General features: G+C 43.3%; 1 protein-coding gene across 1 annotated transcript; it reads left to right on the plus strand.

Annotated features, from left to right (window-relative positions):
• The first annotated feature begins 640 nt into the window (after positions 1-640).
• Positions 641-1489, plus strand: LOC136503493 (uncharacterized). The gene has a single exon (XM_066498556.1). It carries the CDS (start codon positions 641-643, stop codon positions 1487-1489), a length of 849 nt encoding a protein of 282 aa, XP_066354653.1.
• Positions 1490-24029: the final 22540 nt, after the last annotated feature.

Consider the following 24029-nt stretch of genomic DNA (forward strand, 5'->3'; position numbering starts at 1 on the left):
GTATAAATGGGAGCTTAAGCATACCTTGATTATACTTGTTAATAAAATCTGGACTTACTAAAAGTGCTAACTGCAGTAAACCAGTGTCATCTTTTTTAGCTTCATAACCCCATGTTATCTTGTTAAGTACGAGAAGTACTTACACTTGTTTATTTTCTTTATTTGGATAAAAATCCCGGATGGGTAACAGATGACAACGGGTATGAGGAATTTCCTGAGGATTATTAGGCTTGTGGTCAACCAGTTGACCTTCCCTGTGATGGTGTTCCACGAGAGAGAGTTATCTTTTATTTTCCGTTGTGATGTATAAGACTAAGTTATGTTATTATCGTGATGTAAGATACACTATGATGATACTCTTATATAATTTGTCAGCTTGTGTGTGTGACTGATCCCTAGGCACACATGAGTTAGTGCATTCAATTTTATCCTTAAAATTGGGTGTGACAAATTGGTATCAGAGCCGTGTTGACTGTAGGACGCAAGCCTAGTTAGAAACGGTCGTTTTAGCATCTTTGCTCCTCTGGTTTCTTGCTTACTGTCTTATTCTTGTTATTTTATTAAAACATTTATGCTTTTCATATCTTAATCTATTATATAAAATTGTTGATTCTAATTCTATCTCACTTTAAATCTATAGATGTCTCATAACCCAAAGACCGCTCGCCTCAGCACTGCTGGCTACCGTGCCTTGTTCACCCCACGTGCTCCACAGGCGGAGAAGGAGATTGTGATCATCTCTAACGATGAGGAGATGACTACCCCGACACCTGCACCTCCTCCTACTCCAGCTGTTGCACCGGTCTATCCTGCTGTAGCTACACCCGAGGAGTCATCAGCTACTTCACCTACACATGTGCCATCCCCAGCTGTCCCTGTGGTGGATGAGGAGATAGGCTGGAAGTGCAAGTACTACTTCAAGCCAGCCCCTGAGACGGCCTACTACCACACCCTCCTCACCCATGTGCTAGATGACTACTACCCCAATCTGCACGCCTCCATTAGCTATCATTGTGTAGAGTACCAGCATCCTTTGGAGGCAACCTTTTGGAAGGTAGAGCTGGTTGTCACTGCTTGGAATGACATTAAGAATGGACATGAGGTGGAGACTGTCCACCGTGCCACTGCCAGGAGGGCCCATGCATTGGATGGCATGGAAGGTGCAGCGCAGGACGCCTACATCTACTACCATGGTCGTCGCTTTGAGGCCATGAGGGAGGATCGTTTTAGGTTTCTTCCTCGCAATGATCAAGAGGGTGTTTGGCAGGTCTTGGCACCACCAGAGAGTGACCCAACTCTAGAAGCAACAGTGCAGCATGTCCATGCCATGCAGGGGGTGGATGAAGAAGTCAAGGGAGAGCTGCGTGCATCACAGAGGGCCGAGAGACGCCTCCAGAAGCAAGTTGATGAACTACGTGCTCAACTTGGGCAGCCACCGATCTACAAGAAGAAGCGCCGGTCGTTCACCATGATTGACACCGTCCCATAGATGTTAGGTGCCTTGTTTTAAAACTATGACGTCGTTAGTTCGTGTTTCATGTTTAGTCTTGTTTGGTCTTGTGAACTTTGATGATTAGATGTTTTAATTTGTAAACTTGGTTGATTTGGAGTTTGGTTGTTGCTGGAAGTTTGTGGGCATGTCCACAACTTCCTTAGGTTGGAACCTTAAGTTTAGATGAAATCTTAATGTAGATGGTTTGCTTTATCTTATCTCTGTTGTGCTGTTTTCTGGAGCAGCATGTGTTCTTTATCTTGTATCTCGAAATCTGGGCTGTTAAAAATTCTGAAATTTTTGTGGAGATAACTAGACTTCTGTATCTTTCAAATGTCTCTAGAATCACGTCAATAGCTGTTCAGGTTTGTGAGATCTAGCTATCATAAGTTGATGTTCCTGCGCAGACTGGAACCCAGAACAGATTTGGTTTAGCTCTATTTATGACCATGTGTATGTCAGAATCTGTAAAAGTGATCTAAATAAAATTTGTTGCTGATCTCCTAAGCTTTCCAACCGTTCTTGGTACACCTCTGTTGGATCTCTGAAACTCGAGTTATCACAGATTTACTGAACTGCTGTTTTTGGAATATTGTCCAGAAAATTCTCAGCATTGTTTCTTATCTTTTGTAAGCTCTCTATAATTTGGAAATCTCTAAATTTTGCGCATTTATTGGAAAACAGATGGCCGCAAGAGGAGGAAGAGGCAGAGGCCGTGGTCGTGGGCGTGATGCTCTCATAAATCCACCACCACCGCCACCTGTGACCATGGAACAATTAATGGAAATGCAAGAACAATTGATGCAAGCTATGATGCAGCGCTTGGATAATGAACCTGCAAGAGGACTACCGCCTATTCAGGTCAGGGATAAGCGTGGAGAGTTTATAAAGGGTCGCCCACCAGTGTTCACCCATGCCTCAGATCCTATGGAGGCAGATGATTGGTTGCGTGCTATGGAGAAGCAACTTAACATAGCACAATGCAACGATCTTGAGAAGGTGTTATATGCGTCTGGTCAACTCCAGGGAGTAGCTCAGGATTGGTGGGATTCTTTCCAGTATGGATGTCCCAACAACGCTCCTGCTATCACTTGACAGGAATTCAAGGACAATTTCCGGTCTTATCATATCCCCGATGGACTGGTGGAATTGAAGCAAGAGGAATTCAGATCCCTTAAGCAAGGATCCATGACTGTGGCGAAATATCGTGACAAGTTTGCTCAACTATCACGTTATGCTCCAAATGATGTAGCTGAGGATAAGGAGAAGCAACGCCGTTTCCTCAAGCCACTTTATGATGGCCTGTAGCTCCAGCTGATGTCCAACACCTACCCTAACTTTCAGTCATTAGTGAACCTCGCTATTGTGATTGACGATAAGCGCAAAGAGATGGAAGCCAAGAAGAGGAGGCTTCAAGGGCAAGCTTCTGGAAGTAACACCCACCCGCGTGCCTATCCCCAGCAGGGTTTTCAACAAAGGAATCAAGGACAATCTAACTAGGGAAACCATGGTCAGTATCCTCAACATAACCAGTTCCAGCAACGCCCTCAATACCAGCAACAATATGGTAATCAGCGTCCCCCGCAACAGACTGGCAATCCGGCAACACGTCAGGGAATGACCAACAATGCTCCAGTGAAGAATGGTGCACCCAATAACCCTAATGCATGCTACCGCTGTGGAGAAGTAGGTCACTATGCTCATCAGTGTCCAAAGAAGCAGAACCAGCAAGCTCCTCAGAACCAGACTGCCAATCAGAAGTTCAACGCCCGACCACCTCACACTGTGAAGGTGAATTATGTGTCATCTGATGCAGCTCAGGAGACGCCCGAGGTCATGTTGGGTACGTTTAGCGTCAACTCTATCTCTGCTATAGTACTTTTTGATTCTGGTGCTTCGCATTCTTTTATTTCCCAAGCTTTTGTTAGAATGCATAGCATACCTTTGTGTGCCATGAAAAAACCCATACTAGTAAATTCACCGGGAGGTAGTATGCCCGCTTCTTATTGGAGTCCCTCAACTAGCATTTCCTTAAGGGGGGTAGACTTCAAAGTGAAACCAATTGTGTTGAGAACAACGGGAATTGATCTTATCCTGGGAAAGGATTGGATGAAACAACACCGGGCAGTGATTCAGTGTCAGGAGAAATCTATGGTTGTGACATCACTCAATGGAGATAGAATCTGTGTGGAAGTGGTAGTGCAAGCTCAGCCTACAGCCATAGTGAATCAGTTGGATGGTGATGCCAATGAACAAGATCGTGTCGTGGAGGAGTTCCCGGATGTCTTCCCTGATGATTTGCCAGGTATGCCACCTGACCGAGACATTGAATTCATTATTGAATTATTACCTGGAACTGCACCAATAGCTAAACGTCCATATAGAATGGGGGTTAATGAATTAGAAGAGCTTAAGAAATAACTAAAAGAGTTACAAGAAAAAGGTTTCATATGCCCCAGTTCTTCCCCATGGGGGCACCTATGATCTTTGTGGATAAGAAGGATGGTAGTCAACGGATGTGTGTGGATTACCATTCACTTAATGAGGTTATAATCAAGAATAAATACCCTTTGCCTAGGATTGATGACCTATTTGATCAGTTGAGAGGAGCCTATGTGTTCTCCAGGATTGATCTCCGCTCAGGATACCATCAGCTTAAGATTCGAAACTCGGACATACCCAAGACAACATTCACTACACGATATGGCTTGTATGAGTATACCGTTATGTCTTTTGGATTGACCAATGCACCTGCATACTTTATGTATCTGATGAATAAGGTGTTCATGGAGTTTCTCGATAAATTTGTGGTGGTATTCATAGATGACATACTGATATTCTCCAAGACTGAAGAAGAACATGCTGAACATATAAGGTTGGTCTTGTAAAAGTTTAGAGAACATAAGTTGTACGCTAAGCGGAGCAAGTGTGAGTTTTGGTTGAAGGAGGTCTCTTTTCTGGGTCATGTTGTATCCAATGGTGGAATAGCAGTGGATCCAAGCAAAGTACAAGATGTGTTGAATTGGAAGCCACCAATCAATGTAAGTGAGATTCGTAGCTTTTTGGGATTGGCTAGATACTATAGGAGGTTCATTGAAGGTTTTTCCAAACTTGCTAAGCCTATGACAGCTCTGTTGGAAAAGAATGCTAAGTATGTATGGTCGGATAAATGCCAGGCAAACTTTGATGAGCTAATGAAGAGATTGACTACAGCTCCAGTATTGATTTTGCCCGACTTAGGCAAGAACTTCTCTATATATTGTGATGCATCCCGTTTGGGCCTTGGATGTGTGCTTATGCAAGAAGGAAGAGTGGTGCCATATGCATCTAGACAATTGAGGAAGCATGAGTTGAATTACCCTACTCATGACTTGGAATTGGCAGCTGTGGTTCACGCTTTGAAAATCTAGAGACATTATCTAATTGGGCATAAGAGTGATATCTATACGGATCATAAGAGTTTGAAGTATATCTTTACCCAGTCAGATCTGAATCTGAGACAACGTCGTTGGTTGGAATTGATCAAAGACTGTGATTTGGAAGTGCATTATCATTCGGGAAAAGCAAATGTTGTAGCTGATGCACTTAGCAGGAAGAGTTATGCTAATGGACTTGGGGTGACATTTATGTCAGCAGAGTTGTGTGCTGAAATGGAGCATCTCAACTTGAGTTTTGTCACTAATGCAATGGAATTGGTGATAGAGCCTACATTGGAACAAAAGATATGCAAAGGTCAATTGGAGGATGAAAAACTAAAAGAGATAGCGGAGAATGTAGTGCTTGGAAAGGCACCAGGATTCAGGATGGATGAGAATGGTACTCTTTGGTTCGGGAAAAGAATATGTGTACCTGAAGTGAAGGCTCTCCGTGATGCAATTCTGCAAGAGGCACATGAGTCTGCTTATTCCATACACCCCGAAAGTACCAAGATGTATTTGGATCTCAAGGAGAAGTATTGGTGGTATGGTTTGAAGAGAGATGTGGCAGAGTATGTGGCTTTATGTGACACTTGTCAAAGAGTGAAAGCTGAGCATCAAAGACCTGCAGGGTTGCTACAACCAATGAAGATTCCTGAATGGAAATTGGAAGAAGTTGGTATGGATTTTATCGTAGGTTTGCCCCCACACTCAAAGAGGTTATGATTCAATATGGGTAATAGTGGATCGACTCACCAAGGTTGCTCACTTTTTACCAGTCAAGACTACCTATACGGGTGCAAGCTTAGCAGAGTTGTACATGGAAAGAATAGTGTGCTTATATGGTGTTCCCAAGAAAATTGTGTCGGATAGAGGCACTTAGTTTACATCGCAATTCTAGCATAAAGTACATAGATCTTTGGGGAAAAAGTTGAATTTCAGTTCTGCTTACCACCCGCAAACTGATGGACAGACTGAAAGGATCAACCAGATTTTGAAAGATATGTTCAGAGCTTGTGCACTATAGTATGGTAATAGTTGGGATAAGAGTCTGTCATACGTAGAGTTCTCGTACAACAATAGTTACCAGAAGAGTCTCAAGATGGCACCTTTCGAGGCGCTGTATGAACGTAAATGTAGAATGCCTTTGTTCTAGAATCAGACTGGTGAAATTCAAGTGTTTGGACCCAATGTCCTTAGAGACGCGGAAGAACAAGTGAGAATGATTAGAGACAACTTAAGAGTCGCTCAGTCACGACAGAAGAGTTACGCTGATACTCGCAGAAGAGAGCTGACTTTCGAAGTTGAAGATTATGTGTACTTGAAGGTGTCACCAATGAGAAATGTAAAAAGATTCAATATGAAGGGAAAGTTGGCACCAAGGTATATAGGACCTTTTAAGATCCTAGAGAGACGTGGAGAAGTAGCCTATCAATTGGAACTGCCTGAAAGTTTGTCAGGTGTGCATGATGTGTTCCATGTTTCTCAATTGAAAAAGTGTTTGAGGGTACCAGAAAAGCAAATTCCTTTAGAAGAACTTGCTGTTAAGGAAGATCTTACATATGAAGAGTATCCGATAAAGATCTTGGAAACTGCTGAAAGAGTTACAAGAAGCCGAACTATAAAGATGTGCAAGGTGCAGTGGAATTGGTATATAGAGGATGAGGCTACTTGGGCAAGAGAAGAGGATCTGAGAAAGTCTTATCCCCAACTGTTTGAGTAAGCAATCACCCGAATCTCGAGGATGAGATTCATCTTAAGGGGGGTAGAATTGTAACATCCAAAAAATTCATTCTTTTAAAATAAGTAAATTTGATTTAATTATGTTATTATGTGTGCATTCAAATATAGGAAATTAATAATTTTTGAGAAATTAAAATCAAATATAAGGTTAGTAACCTTTTGATGCATTCATGCTGCTGCATTTAATTTATTGTGATGTCTGGTTTTGACCTAAATGCCTAAATGATTCAAAAACCCTTTGAAAATGAATTTGGAAATTTGATTTGGAAAAAAAAAAGAAATTCATTTCTCTTTCCCCTCCTTTCCTTGCTTTTGGCCCATGGCCTTTTTCCCTGCGCCAGCGCACCAGCCCAGCCCTCCCGCCAGCTCGCTCGCCTTCCCTCCTCCCGTTCTTGGGCCAGCCTAGCCGAGCCGAGCGGTTTCCTCAGCTGGCCTAGCAACGCCAGCAACGCGCCGGCCTAGCCCCGCTCTCAGCCGCTGATGGCTTGGGCCCGCGTGTCGGCGCCGCCCCCCACCTCCCGCCTCGCGCGCGCCAGGCGCAACCGCCGCCGCGCCCACGTCTTCGATCGTGGGAGCGCCCCTCCCCGCTCCCCACCTCATTTAATGGGTGCCATGACCCCGCTGCTCTCCCTGCTGCTCCTTGCTCTCTCCTTCACGTTCGCCAGGCACCGAGGAAGCCATAGTTTCCACCGCGCCGAGGATCGCCGGTTCCGCCACCCGCCTATCCGCGCGAACCACCGTCCTCGAGCCGCCTCCTCCCTGTTTTCCCCACGGTGAGAACCCTCTTGCTCCCCTCTCTCTCCTCGTGATGTCTATTTCTCGTTACATGGCTTCTTGTGGGCGTTTTGCATGTGCCACGAGCTTTCAGACGCCGGCCATGGCGACCGTCGCCTCAGCCACGCCCTGCGGCCGCCTTCTTGGCCTGGACGGGTTCGCGAGAACCCCCTCCATCTCCTGGTGCCATCGGTTCTTCGAACCGTGGCCTGTAGGACCCTAACCGCGCGCGCCAGTGACCTCCACACCGCCGGCCATGGAGCTTGCCGCCGGTGTCACTGTGCCGGCCGGACCCCCCCCCCCCTTCTCTTCCTTCCCCAGAGCCGATCCAAGCCGTCCATCTTCATATCTGCGGCCAGGATTAGAAGATACCCCTTCGCGGGTAAAATTGCTTAAGAGACCCCCTGTTTTCACCAAGTTGAACCCGCAGTCCCTAGCGTAGTTTCCAGAGTACGCTTTCTCGTTTTGAAAAACGTAAAGTACACTGTTTTAATCCAAAATACGTTTTCAGTATTTACAGAAATGCCACTAGATTTGTTTTGCTCATAAAAACTTCGTTTTAGCTCCGAATTGATCCGTTCAAATTGTGTTAGCTTCGTAATTTCATAATCTATGTGTCAGTACCACTATTAATCAATTTTGTAACTTTTAAATTTCATGGTTAGGTTTAATTAAATAAAGTGCGATAGGAAACCCCATTTAATTCACAACTTTCACGTTTTAGCTCCGATTTTCGTGAACTTCGCGTTGACATGATCGTAGCGAGATGTAGATTACTTTCATAAACATTTTATCTTGTTTTCTATACTGTTGGTGTACTGTTCTAATTGTAGGATTGTTTGCTTTGCATGAATGTACCTGGAATGTTGTGTGTTGTCGTCTTGGTCGTGTTCAGACGGTGAGGAGAACGTTGGAGACCAAGAGTTCTTCGACGACCAACAGAACCAGCAGGAGTTTGCTAATCAAGGCAAGTATAGCATGGACCTACCTTGATGTCCTATTCACTTTAATCATTTACTCATGTGCATGTGTCTAACTTTGATAACCATAAGGACATTCTAGTCATTTGATGACTTGTTCCCTTGACTCCTATGGGTTAATTGCATATGGGTAGATTGCTAGTGCTCTAACTGAACATGATCTATACGATGGTTAATGGTTCTATGGAACTAAAAGTATAACATGATTTATAACAACTGATCCATAGGGCGAAGGTGCAAATGACTTTTGATCATGTTGCTCCCGGTCCTCCATAAGGACTTATCTATCGGCAAAAGCCGAGACTGACAGTGCAACCATGAGAGTCATATGGCTCTGACTTTAGCTCAGTAATAGGACCTTTTCTAGCTTGTTAGAGGTTACCTTTATGGCGCAAAAGGGGCTTGCCGCGTTGGGTGTAGGACTGCCTCTGTTCCTATGTGTATAGCCGCGATGGATATGTGCCATAGGAAAGGGGGGTTCCTACATCTGCCTGCCGAGGAAACCTAGCGGCCCTAACTTGTTAGAGAAACCTATGAAGTGGCTTCATAGTGTACCCTGCCCGCTCACCTTGGCAGTGACATGGGAGTAATTAACCCGGGCATATGGGAATCACGACTCGCGGTGAATGTGCACCACCTCTGCAGAGGGTTACAAACTGTTATAACAGCCGTGCTTACGGTCACGAGCGGCCCGAAAAACTCACAGAATAATTGGTTACTCATTGTGGTTCATTTATGATGGTATACAATGATAATATGATGCAAATGATTCTGATATCGGATTATGTGGGTATAAATGGGAGCTTAAGCATAACTTGATTATACTTGTTAATAAAATCTGGACTTACTAAAAGTGCTAACTGCAGTAAACCAGTGTCATCTTTTTGAGCTTCATAACCCCATGTTATCTTGTTAAGTACGGGAAGTACTTACGCTTGTTTATTTTCTTTATTTGGATAAAAATCCCGGATGGGTAACAGATGACAACGGGTATGAGGAATTTTCTGAGGATTATTAGGCTTGCGGTCAACCAGTTGACCTTCCCTGTGATGGTGTTCCACGAGAGAGAGTTATCTTTTATTTTTCGCTGTGATGTATAAGACTAAGTTATGTTATTATCGTGATATAAGATACACTGTGATGATATTCTTTTATAATTTGTCAGCTTGTGTGTGTGACTGATCCCTGGGCACACGTGAGTTAGTGCATTCAATTTTATCCTTAAAATTGGGTGTGACACAGCCACTCAAATATAATAATAAAGGTTTTGATACGTAAGTATAATGCTAGAAGTAAGAGTTATTTAGATGTAAATCTAGTAGCCAATTTCATGAATTCTATGTACACAGAATTTATATCTTGCTGTGTGACTCGAAAAATACTAGCAATTTGAAAGCTTTTTAATATACACAGTTACTATATATATCAAAATCTTGGTAGTTTGTACATGTGGACTTAAACCATTTTCAGTAATTTGAAAGCTTGAGTATATTATTGGTGACATGGTTAATTCCAAATACAAAGGTTTTCATTAGATCTAGACCAAAGATTTTCAAGCATAGATAAAATTTGTTTAATATGTCCATAAAACATGGCTCATTTAGCACGGTTTTCGTTGGTGTCCAACTTGATGTACAAAAACACTACAGAGGTACCGAGTTCTACGGTATTGTGGAACTATTCTAGTGGCTTTAGATCTAGGAAGACCTATCAAAGAGGCCCTTATTCAATTTGTGTGGAAAAAAATAATTTTCACATGAAAAAAATCACACTTTTTTTTTATGGAAACAGGAGTGGGTGCCCCCCTACTGTGCTTTTATTGAATAATTAAAAAATCACACTTTAGATGTGAATAGTGACACAACCTTTCCTCCATGGGAACCAAGCCACAATAACGTGAAAGTCAAAACTGCTGCAGCAGTAGATGATTTTGGGGTGACAGCGGCATGCCCTATATCTATTGAGTGTGCGTCCCTAATAGCTTCTGCTATATCGCATTCTCTCCGACAAATCGTGGCTCACCTGTCTTTAATCTTGGGGGGACTTGACAGATTGCTTAGATCAACTAAAAAATTCCACATGCCTCCGATACTTACATGGTCCAGGCAACTCTGATGATAACGAATAGTGGGAATGATGTGAATGAAGAGTTTGTCTTCTAACAAGGTTTCTTTATGTCAACGGTATATATGGAGCATATGGAACTAAGTATGTGTGGGCTCACACACATGCACATTTATGTGCTAACTGGCCTGGTGTCACTCACTTACTACCCCTACTATGTGCAACAATACATATATGTATGTTGAAGGTGAACTACATATGTGTGTATGTATACTGAGGTTGATTGAAGATGTTACAAGATGCATTGACTTCTAGAATTTGACAATGTTGCCTTTTGGCCTGATCTCTTCTGATATATCACTAGCAAATATATGTTCATGCTTCCATGTCCATCCAGGAAACTATGGTTGTTACGAATTGTACGAATAATGTGAATGGGGAGTTGGTTTCTAACAAGAGTATTTACTCCGTTCCAAATTATAATATATTTTGGCATTTCGAGAAACATAGCTTTTACTCTGTATGTAGACATAACATATATCTAGGTGCATAGCAAAACGAATCTATGAAAGCCAAAACGTCCTATAATTCGGAACAAATGGAGTACTATATATCAAAGGAACATATGGAGCATATGTGAAGTGAGTCTATGTGGGCCCACACACGGGCACATTTATCTGGCCTGTTGTCACACACTTAATCACAGCCCTTTCATTTGTGCAACAATACATATGTATGTTTTCTTTCGTTCTTGTTGGTCAATCTATTTATGTCATCATCAGCAGTAAGTTGAAGTTGTACTATATATGTGTGTATGTATCCTGACGTTGGTTCAAGATGTTATGGAGCTCACCCTCGGCCAGGCCTGAAGGTCTGACCATCGATCCCGAACGCCAACAGAGTATGAGTCAGTGGTGAGCACATCGCAGAGACTAGGCATTCCACAGCATTACACATTCCTGGCTAACCTGCTTATACCAAGTGTTACGCACAGCTATGGCTGCAACTTGTTGACGCAACCTGAACAGGGTTCGCACTTGGGAAGCACAGACTTAACAGCCAGAAGTGACCCCTAGAAGGAATCAGTACATTATTGGGGAACACTGAACGGAGACTGCAATAGACATGAAACAGGATCCTAACGTGACAATGGTAGACAAGCAAACAGCCACAGATGCAGAACCATTTATCAGTAGTGTTTTCTTGCCTCAGCCAGTCGGCCCCAATGGCGTCCCTGAATTCATGCAGCATACTTTCTGCTTTGTAAATCAACCTCAACTGAAGCATAAAGTTTTGTTGGCTCCACCCAAAATATATATTTAATACAACCTTTGGGTGAAAGTGCAGTCGAACTTAACAACCTTTTAACATTTGCGAAAGCTTCACAACAAGCTTATTATGTGTTCCCTACATGGAGATAATAATTTTGAGGTTATGGACTATGGAGTCTCTGGGATCGAGGAATAGTCTCATTTTTTATCCTGCAAAGGGGCCATCATTATATATTTATATGCATGGGTATGCACTGGTTATCAATCATTTTGATGCATCAGCTTGCAGCGGAACCTCCAATTAACCGAGTGTGGAGATGCACGTGGAGCTCCACCAACCATATTGAATTCCAGAAGCCTCACATCCTCACATAGCCATATGGGACAATAATTGTAGTGCAATACCACGGAACAAAATTCAGTTCGCCGGTGCTGCCACTCCGACAAGCAAAATCACCCCAGACGCACTATTGTAACACCCTAAATTTTGCACATTTTTGAAATAGGAGAAAGTGAGTAATTTTGCATTTTGTGGGAATTTGAATTTAGGAAATAATAATTTTATTATAAATAAAACCAAATATAACGTCAACAACAATGAGTGTGCATTTATGCTGTTGCATAATGTTTTGTATTGCTTGGTTTGAAGTTGGATTTCGAATTGAGTTGAAAATTGTATTTCGAATTTGCTTTGGAAAAATTGAAAAGAAATAAATTTTCTTTTTCTTTCCTTTTCCCTGTTTTTGGCCCACTCGGCTTTGCCCTCCCGCTGGCCCAGTTGGCCGCTGGCCTTTCTTTCCTCCGCGCCAGCCCCGCCAGCCCAGCTCAGCTTTCTCCCTTGCGCACCGCAGCGGCCTGCCTCGCGCGGCCCAGCAAGGCGCCGGCCCAGCACCCGCACGCCCAACCGTTGCCGCACCCTTCCCCTCTTTCTCTCTGCCGCTGACGGCCTGGGCCCGCACGTCAGCGCCGTCACCCACCTCCCGCACCGCGCGCGGTCAAGCCACGCCGTCCCTCGTGCCGTGGGAGTGTCCCCGCGCCCCGGCCTCTATAAAAGGAGGTCCAGACCCCGTCGCCGCCCTCCCTGCTGCCTCCCCCGCTCCAATCTCGCACTCACCCGAGTGCACGGAAGCTGCAACCACCGGCGTCCGTTCCTTCGCGCGGTCCGCCGTCCCCGAGCCGCCATTCCCCGCCGTTCGCCGTCCCCGGTTCGTCCTCGCCTCGTTTGACGCTGTAACGACCACCGCCTTGATCCCCTCTTCCTCCCAGTGCCTTTAATTTCATAAATCGTGGCCTCTAGGACCCAATCTGCATGCGTCTAGGAACTTCACGCCGCCGGCCATGGGCACCACCGCCTCAGCTGTGTCCTCCGACCGCATTCTCGGCCTGGGCGAGGTCGCCTGCACCCCCCTCTCTCTCCCGGTGTCCTCGGTTAGTTGAACCGTGGCCCGTAGCCCCTGAACCGAGTGCGCCGGCGAGTTTCTCGCCGCCGGCAATGGCTGTGCTACCGTGCGGCCACTGTTCCAGCCGCTGGCCTTCTCTCTCCCCCCCCCCCCCCAAGCTCTAATCTGAGCCGCCCATTGCTTGATCAACGGCCCAGGAAGGCTGATACCCCTTCGCGGGTCATTTTGCTAAAGAGACCCCCAAGTTTCGCCAAATTGAACCACAGTCCTCGGCCGATTCAAAAAAATCCCAGATTTGATTTTATTTAAATCCAAAAATAGTTCATTCTAATTATAGAAATGCCACTGGATTTGTTTTGCTCATAAAAAATTCGTTTTAACTCTGATTTGACCCATTCCACTTGCGTTAGTTTCGTAATTGCATAATCTACGTGTTAATACCACTGTTAACCATGTTTGCAACTTTTAAATTTCATGGTTAGGTTTACTTAATTAATTTGCTATAGGAAATCTTGTTTAAATCATAACTTTCACGCTTTAGCTCTGATTTTCGTGAACATAGATTCTTTCATCAACATTTTAACTTGTTTTCTATACTGCTGGTGTACTGTTCTAACTATAGGATTGTTTACTTTGCATGAATGTTCCTAAAATGTTGTATATTGCCGTGTTGGTCGTGTTCAGACGGTGAGGAGAACGTTGGTGACCAAGAGTTCTTTGACAACTAGCAGGACCAGCAAGAGTTTATTAACCAAGGCAAGTATAGCATGGGATCTACCTTGATGTCCTATTCATCATTTATTAATTACTCATTTGCATGTGTCTAATTTTGATACCTATAAGGACATCCTAGTGGTTGAATATCCTGTTTTTCTTGTCTTCTACGGGTTATATGCATATGGGTAGTTGCTAGCGCTCAACGTAACTGTACATGATCTACATATTGAACAATGATTCTATGGAAAGAAAAGGTAAAAGTTGTTTTTAAACAACTGCATTATAGGGCGAAGGAGCAAATGACTTTTGATCATGATGCTCTCGGCCCTCCATAAGGACTTATCTGTCGGTAAAAGCTGGGACTGACAGTGCAACCGTGAGGGTCATATGGCTCTGACTTTAGCTCAGTAATAGGACCTTTTCTAGCTTGTTAGAGGTTGCCTTTATGGCACAAAAGGGGCTTGCCACGTTGGGTATAGGACTGCCCCTGTTCTTATGTGTATAGCCGCGAAGGATTTGTGCCATAGGAAAGGGGGTTCCTACATCTGCCTGCCGAGGAAACCTAGCAGCTCTAACTTGTTAGCGAAACCTATGAAATGGCTTCATAGTGACCCCGCCCGCTCACCTTGGCAGTGATATGGGAGTAATTAACCCGGGCATATGGGAATCACGACTCACAGTGAATGTGCACAACCTCTGCAGAGTGTTACAAACTGTTATAACAGCCGTGCTCACAGTCACGAGCGGCCCGGAAAACTCACAAAATAACTGGTTATTTGTTGTTGTTTATTTATGATGTTCTACGATGATAATATGATACGATTGATTCTGATATCTGATCATGTGGGTTTAATTGGGGCTTAAGCATAACTTGATAATAGTTGATGATAAAATCTTGACTTACTAAAAGTGCTAACCGCAGTAAACCAGAGTCATCCTTTTTGAGCTTTCATAATCCCATGTTATCTTGTTAAGTACGGGAAGTACTTACGCTTATTTACTTTCTATATTTGGATAAAAATCCCGGATGGGTAACAGATGTCAACGAGTATGAGGAGTTTCCAGAGGACTTTTAGGCTTGTGGTCAGCCAGTTGACCGTCCCTGTGTTGGAGCTTCCACGAGAGAGCTATGTTTTTATTTTCCGTTGTGTTGTGTAAGACTATGTGATGGTATTAATCGTGATGTAACAAACACTGTGATGATACTTTATGTTATTTGTCAACTTATGTGTGTGACTGATCCCTGGGCACACATGAGTTTTATGCATTCAATTTTATCCTTAAAATTGGGTGTGACAACTATACATGTGGTGACCTGCTGCGGCCCCATATGAATCGCACCATTTAGCTTGGATGTCTGCAATGGCGTAGCGACCACATAAAAATAGTAGTGCCACTGGCCACTGGGATAGAGCCGTGGTGACAACAGGCAAGCTAGAATGGACACCAGTGGGGAGTTCATCTCTGTCTAACAACATTATATATGGAGAAGAGATTTGGAGTAGATCCTGAGTTACAATGAAGTTAAAGGGACAAGATAGGGGTGGTACAGAATATAATGGGAACCACATTAGTATTGCTAGTCACTAATAACTCATAGCACCGATATATACATGCAGCTCAGGTGTAAATATGTGTTGTTAATAAACTGGACTAGTTGCTTATATATTCCTAATCGTTGATGAGGGACTGAGGTCCAAGGATGGCTCATTTTTGAACTAGGGTCTCTATAGCTCGGTAAATCATAAAAAAAAACTATGCAAGGACTTAGACATTCAACTTCATAAATTCTAGTGTTGTAGTTGTATAAAATGGGGACACCTACTGCACACATCTAGGCCAATGCTGCATTTTGTTTGTTACTACGTAGTTTGCAAGCTGTCTCATTGTGATCGATGGTGACATGGTCTAGATAAGATGAAATAGAGTATTATTCAAGTGAAAGAGTATAAGGTATGGAGTTGACAGGTTATTACTGGGAGACTAAGAAATATAAATACTTGAATTGTATCTGTGTAGCTGATGTCGTTAGGAGATGCTGCTGAACTAAAGTTGATGCCCTTAATATTTCACTATGTTTAAACATAGTTATTTTGTTATGAAGTATGCTACTATCTTAAAGGGCTGCTATCATGAATATATAGTTCGATATCGACATATTTGCATGATATATACAGTACATAAGAGACATAAGAACGATGGCTACATTAGTTTATAGATGGTGGAACGACCGGCATGACCCAACACGGCATCGGCACGACTAAGGCACATGAGTGTAGCCTACCGTGCCGTGCCATGTCACTGACATCCGGACACACCGGCTCAGACATGGTATGGCATGGAGTTCATTGTGCCATGCTGGCCAGATCGACCACATAGCCCATGCTGCCCATATAGTCGGGTTGCTAACAAATCATCACAAAATCATTCACTGTCCAAACAAATTTAAACACAAATCATCATAAAAGCAGAGACAAATTTGCACTCAAATCATCGGCAGGCGGCTCGGCTACTGGCATTACTAAGCCCCTGAAGCAGTGGCGTGGCTTCTTGCAATGGAGGCACGGCCCCCAAGCGGATGCTGCTGACCGCCATGCTGGTACCATCGGTTGCGCAGCGGGAGAGGTGGGGAGTGCCCCAGAGTGTCGAGATCCTTTATTAGGGACACAAGATTAGGCGATGGAGAGAAGTGTTGGGGCCGGGAAAGCAGAATAGTCAGTGGCCGAGGAGAAATGATATGTGGAGGCCAAATGAGGGAGTTTTGACCATTCTAGGGCTAATCTGCACCATTGGACCATGATGAGATTGACGTGTGGTTGCTGGGGGCGAGGCCGGCTCAGTCGGTCCAGCAGTTTAATCGGGCATGCCCATTCACTATAGGCCTGGGTGCCAGCTCAGACATGATCCCATGCATCGGGCCAGGCGACGCTAGCACCATGGTTGTTAGGCTGGGCCATGCTAGTGCCGTAATTTCTAGGGTTGGATCGACCTAGGGTTATCAATTGGCCTAGTGTATTTGACCATGCACTACTACAAAAATGATTTTAGGACTTAGTGGGTTTTACTTCCTGAGTCGCCTCTTTTAACAAACGGCTGGGTTTTGTTATAGTACGAACAGAAGAATACATTATGGTTTGGGGTGATCTGGTTCGTGTGGGCGGTGGGCTGGTGAGGTGTAGATTGACTTTGTGTCTACTGTTAGCATGGATTGGTTGGGTTTCAGTTCGGATCCCAGCCCATTAGCAGGTTTAGCTGTAAGCAGATCCGTGGCCAATTACTACTGCTAGAAATGAATTTATAGTAGCAATAGTCTTACACAATGGCCTCTCCAAATAATATGGCATTTTTAGTGGGAGATAATTTAAGATGACCATCTCTTTATATGGCATTTGTATAAGATAATGGCCACTGGAAACAGCCTTATTTCTCTACAGCGGTTGTCCCAAGATGAAAACTACTAGAAACGATTTCTATAAGCGGTTAGCTCGAGAAAACCTCCACTAAAAACTCCTTCTCCGATAAATTAGAAGGGAATGGTTTTTATATTGCTATGAGTAAGTGAGATGGTAAGGAAGTCTCACGTGAGACAAGAGATTATTGGTTTCAATCTTAGAAAACAAGTGTACATGTGTATTTTCGCATAATTGGAAAGCAAAATGCAAGACTTAAGACGTCTGAGCCAACACCGAGGGGTTCTTGGTGGTACGACATGGACGCAAATGTTTTCCAATCTTTTAGCACTGTTTCTTAATTGATTTCAAATTGCTGTTGCTAAAGCAGGTCTCCAACATATATCTAATTTCACTAGCGGCTAACTTTAACAAACCGCTTGTAGAGAAGATTGAGCAATATCTTTGAACGTGGCAACGGGATTAGAATAGTGCTGAGCACACCCGATTCCAGATGCTTCCCATACTTAGTGAGACAGTACATGGACAACCGGAGTGACGGAGTGCGATCCAGACCATGTGTGTTGCCGCTGCTGCATGCCACTGATGAGATTAGAATACTTCTGAGCAGTAGCTAGGTTATGCATTGCCATTCCAGGCAAACAACACTAATCAAGATCCAGCAGCCCCACGGATACCACGGTTAAATGTTGAGTGATATGATGATGTTAGAGGAGTGTGGTGTGGTAGTCGAAGTCAAATAATAGCAAACATGCTAGGACTTTTGGATGTGGATAAGGGATTCCTCCCTCTGTCTAATAACGATATATATACAGAGAGCAAACGTGAGACTGGAGTTTATATGGGAGACCATTGGATCCACTGGCCACGTGCATATTTTTCTACTAATCTCTCTTGCTCACTGAGTGTACCTACTACATGCAACAATGCGATATTTATTTAGTACTCATTTTCTGGTCAGTCTATTTAAGTCAGCTGTATATCACTATAAAAAACAATGTTCGCGGACACACTACTATAAAAAAGGTAGGAAACAATTCCCTCTGAATTGACATGGACATTTATGGACGGCGCTTTATCTAAATGGTTATTTGCATAATTTACTAACATCACTTGAAAAAGGGGCCAGATAATGTATTTATCACAGCATGTCTCCCTTTTCACCAAATAAATGACAGTTTTAGTCTTTAGTGTCTCTAATTGATGGATGATCGTTATCAATTATGTTTACTAGTCCACACAACTCGTGCTTATTGATGGGTTGGAATATTGGAGACATAAATACTAGTAGTTCATGTTTAATAATTACATATTACAAAAATTCTTAATTTTGTGCACTTTCTCTTTTTTCATTTTCTAACATAATATATATAGACTCCGAAGCCTCCAGTTGTGATGAACTTCGAGTAAATTCCTCAATTCCATCGCAATTTCTATGCATTCCCTTAGTGCCATTAAAATTTGCAACTTCCCTTAGCTGCCACTATATTGAGTTTGCATTCCCCTGGCGTATATTGTCCGTTAAAATTTGTTAACACGTCGTTAAGATACATTTGTCGTCATGGACACATGTTTTGGGAGCACACGGCGTGTAGGTAGGATCCCGCACGGACGCACATCTTTTGCCGCAGCGCTAGGGCTGTAGTGTCGACGTGGAAGAGGCGAGGCCCAGCTCGGCTGGCATGCTGTGATGTGAGGCGCTGATGGAGGCCAGCAGCTCACACTCGCCTGTTGCGGCAGTGCGCACATGTACTGTTGCCACCAATTTGCCTCAGCCAATGGGGTGGATGTTGCTTGGCCTGCTACTCTGCCCCACTGGCTTGCCGGAGGTATTCCAGCTGTGAGGATCCAGCTCAGGAACATGCCTGGTGGATTTGCAGCCGCTCAGGCGACCATGGACTCTAATGGCCTGTACTCGTTCTATTCCATAAAGCAAGAACTTGTAATATTAAAAAATTACAATAAGACTGCACATGTTCAAGGAAGGTGCTGGCCGGGTGCTTAGGCCCTTCCTTGTGGTACCGTGTGCCTCCTACCATATGGTCCTTCCCATTGGAGCTGATGAACCCATGGGTCATCAGATTGTACATGAAAAGCTTATTGGAAATTTATACAAGGTACGAGTAATTCTGGTATACGATTTGGTTCATACTCCTATAGTGAGATGCAAACCTATACGAAAGGAGTTCACGGCAGTGGTGATGCCGTGCCAGGCAAGAGCATAAATGCAGGCGCCAATTTTGGTAAGAAAATAGAAGAAAAGAAAAGGTTAAAACAATATATTTTTGTTGGCTCCATCAAAGTTGAGATCATAGGTGAGGCACCAGGTTAATGCACAGGACCCTTGCATGTTCGACAATTAAAGAGACGTGATAGAGCAGAACCCTTGCATGTTCAAGAACTACAGAGACGTATTGGAGCATAAATATGGTGATTAGGAAACTTGCCGTATTATTTTACGTACTATTTCCTTTTAGAGAGTAACGTAGCTAGCTAATTAAGTCTTTGTCGTTATTTTCCTTATTATGGCTGTACTCTAGTCGTGTTGCGGCCTAACTGGTCGAAAGCCCATCTCGGTTTGTTAGTGTAAGGCCTGCGTGCCTTTATCTAGGGGCACCGTCCCTTGTATGAAGGAGATCAGAATTTTATTAGGAGTTTATCCCTGTCGAACCGCTGCTCCAGAAGCCCTAGGTGACGATGCCATCTACTGTCAAGAATTGAAGCCGATCTTTGTTGGATTTGTGTGGAGTGCGTGATCAAGTTTCTACAGCTTGGGTACGCTACATGGAATTCTTGGAGTTCCCCATGTTCTTATCGTGTTCCTCGGAAGCACGGGTGGAAGAATCTTATTAGGGTTTGGATTGCATCACTTGTAAGCCGATCCCTCTATCAATAATATTGCTACTGCTTGTGTTCGATTTATCGGAGGAATTATTTGATCTGCGTTGTTGCTGAGTTTTCTTGAGATTGTTGAGTGTAGGGCCCGATTTTAAGAACAAAATCAGATACACACCATATGTGAGCCCAGGAAGTCAAATCTCACATATAGCTACAAATAAGGGTAGTATCAATAGACAATGCTTAAAAACATAGCATATTAGTATAAAGAATATAACCTCAGAGTATAGACAGCGGAAAAATAACTCCAATCTTCAGACGAAGACTCCAAATCCACAGGGACAACTGATTGGTTGATCACAAGCCTAATTCCTCTAAACTCTAGCAATCTGATACCCATCCGGGATTTTTCTAAGGATTTTAAAAGTAAAGCAAGTGTAAGTACATATCGTACTCAATAAATATAACATGGGGTTCATGTGGCTCAAAAGGCTGACACTAGTTTAACTGCGATTAGATTTTAATTGTCACAATTTTAGCATGGGAGTAGCAACAGGTTTATCACAAGCCCATATAAACACATAATCAGGTAAAAATGAATAATGAATAGCATAAATAGTAATCATTAGTGAGCATCTTCATCATCCGTATCATCAGTGTTCCTCATCTATTCCGTAAGGGTCCAAGGCCACTCATGACCGTGAGCACGGCTGATATACCAGTTTTACACTCTGCAGAGGTTGTACACTTTCACTGTGGGTCGTGATTTACCCTTTCGCCCCGAAGTGATCAGCCTCTTGACCCACTACCAGGGAAGGTCGGCAGGGTTCATTATGAAGCCTTTCAAAGGTTCGTCTAATAAGTTAGGGCCATTAGATTCACTCGGTAAACAGATATAGGAGTAGAGGCTATCCTATACCCGATTCGGCAAGCGATTCTTACGCCAATAAAGGTAACCACTAACAAGCTAGAAAAGATTCTCATACTGAGCTAAAGCCAGAGCCATGTAGCCCTCACAGTTGTACTGTAAGTCCCAGATGTTCGCTTACAGATAAGTCCTTAGGGAGAGGAATCTAGAGCACCATAAAAACAGCCCAATGCTCTAGGCCCCTTGTTCCATGTTGCTAAAAAACATCTTTTAGTGTTTATTGCATATTACATTAGTCAAGTTACAAGATCATGGTCTTTAATTGAGCACTAGCATCATATTACCCAATGCAATACCCCATAGGTGACAAGGTACATGTACAAAAGACTAGGATATCCTTAGCGGTTGTCAAGGTAGACACATGCAGCATGAATTAAATGATTAAAGGTGTATAGGATAACAAGGAAGATCCCACGCTATACTTGCCTTAAACACCGATCCTTCGGTAAGCTTTGATCTTCGACGTTCTTCTTCTTCTTCTTGATCACCATGTATATCTCACCGACTGGACATAATCGTAGAACACCACACAAACATCGATACACATACATGCATAGCATACAATTATATCTACATTAGAACAATACACCAATCATAGATAAATAAGTAAAAGAGTTTGAAATATGATTCTATGTATCGCTACGAACACCCAGTCGCGAGAGGCACGCTAATCGGAGCTACAGTTTGAATGAAACGGCTTTCGAAAGATCTACTCATAAGGGAAAATATAAAACTATAAGCTTCATGTGTTTTAACTATATAAAAGCTTGTATAAATTGAATTAAGTCAAATTTAGATTATAAAACTAAAGTAAAACAAATCATATTTTATTTATAAAACCCAGTTGCATAATTATTATTCAAGTTAAGAGTTAGACCATGAAATTCTAGAAATAGTGACATGATAAACATTGTTACTAACGCGTAGATCTCGTTGTAATGAATCTAGCACAACTTGAACGGGCCAAATCGGAGCTAAAACGCAGAAGATATGAAATAAACAAGATTTCCTTTATTAAAATAATAGATTAAATCTAACCTCGACTTTTAAAAGTTGAAAACATATCTAATAGTAGTATGAACATGTAGATTATGAAATTATGAACCTATCGCAAGTTGAACGGGTCAAATCGGAGTTAAAACGGAGAAGATATGGCCTAATAAAGATAGTGGCAATTTTGTAAATATTTTGAAATCAATTTCATATTAAAAATAACTAAAAACCAAATTAAAACATTCCTGTGGACCCGGTGTCATTTTTGGAAAACTGTATGGGCTAAAACAAAAAAAACTAGGGGCAGAGTTTTAATTACTTTTGAACAGCTCAGGATGGCGGGATGATTTTGGAAAAATCTGGGGTCTCTTTAGCAAAATGACCACGCAGTCAGCGCGGTTGCTGGCGTGGCGCTGACTAGCTGTACATGGCGCGGTTGGATAGATGGGTTCACAGTGCACCACTTGCATGGCCTGCTGTCGCAGATGTTGCACACGGTCCACACTGTGCCGAAAGGGGTACGCTCGTTCTAATCGTGCCATTGATTCAGATCTGGACAGCTGAGGAGATTTGGGGAGAGATGGTCGCCGGCACAGTGAATCTGGTGGCGGTGGTGGCCATTAACGGCGACGAGGAGCTCGCTGACGTGCACGGGAAACGCCTACGGAACATATTACGACACAGGGAAGGCAGCGGGAGAGAGAGCGGAGCACGGCGAACTCACCTAGGATGTTATCGTCGATGGTGAGGCACAGAAGGGCACGAGCCACGGCGGAGCAGATGGCGACGGCGGCGCTAGGGTTGTGACGCGCAGCAAAGCTAAAGCGAGGCAGCGTAGCGGCTCGGTTAGGGCTAGGCGAGGGCGGCGTGATGCGGCCTTCGGCTTATATGAGGCGACCTGTCGTGGGGTGGGGAGCATAGCAACGTGGAGTCATGGCGGCGGCGGACGTGGACTCCATTGGCAGCGGCGTAGTCCGGTGCGATGACGACAAGAGGTAGGGGACGACACCGACAGGTGGGCCCGGCTTGTCAGTGGCTGGTAACGGTGGGGCCGCGATGTCAGCGAGAGAAGAGAGGGGAGCTCGGCTGCGTGGCTTTGCTGGGCCGGCCCAAGAGCGGACGCGCAGCGAAGCGGGGAAGCGGCCAGCTGGGCCGAGCGGAGAAGCGGGGAGCGGGAAGCAGGCCGCGCGGGGTGAGGAATCAGGCCGACCTGGCCAGAAACTGAAAAAGGAGTGAGGGTTGAAGAAGAGTTTCTTTTCCATTTTCTTTTCCCACTTCAAAACCAATTAAAATATGAACTTAAATCAAATTTGATTAGAGTTTCAAATATACTTTTCAACTCAAGTAAAAATGAGAAATTTTGGTAAGTTTTCCAAAAATAAATTTTACAACTTTTTAAATTATTTTATTTTCAAATTTTGTGTTTCTTTTCTTTTACTTCAAAGCCACTATCAAATTTATTTCCAAGAATTTGAATTCATTTTTGAATTTTGGATTCAACCACTCAGTACAAAAGTCCAAATGCAAAAGCATGTATGCCCAAACATGTTGCTACATTACGATGAATTTTAATTTAATAAAAAATTTTATTTTCCTATATTTCATGAGCACATCAAATACCAAAATAATCATTTTAATCCTATTTTTTAAAAGTGTAAATTTTAGGGTGTTACATTGAGACGAGTGCTGCTTCTAGCTTGTTCGCTTTGAGAGATCACTCTTGATTAAAATATTGTTATATATTTCGGATTGCTCGAGTTCGGCAGCTACTTATTGTGAGCTTATTAATTGTTGCTGCCGTGAGGAATAAATTACTTGGAAACTGTAGTTTCCTGGTAGTCGTGAAAATCTGCAGCGCCTAAGATTAATTTGCTTTGTTGTTGCTACTCAAGATATCTGCAGAAGATATTGTTATTTCTAGTAAATCATTTGCTAGAAAGGCTGGTTGATAAATTGAAAGGGATCCAAATATATTTGTGTGCACCATGAAAGATTGGGCCATT

The sequence above is a fragment of the Miscanthus floridulus genome, chromosome 14 (genome assembly GCF_019320115.1).
Source record: "Miscanthus floridulus cultivar M001 chromosome 14, ASM1932011v1, whole genome shotgun sequence".
Classification (NCBI taxonomy): Eukaryota; Viridiplantae; Streptophyta; class Magnoliopsida; order Poales; family Poaceae; genus Miscanthus; species Miscanthus floridulus.

What these genes read in the sequence shown, in the direction of transcription:
- LOC136503493 (XM_066498556.1), top strand. Translation starts at nt 641, where the DNA reads ATGTCTCATAACCCAAAGACCGCTCGCCTCAGCACTGCTGGCTACCGT.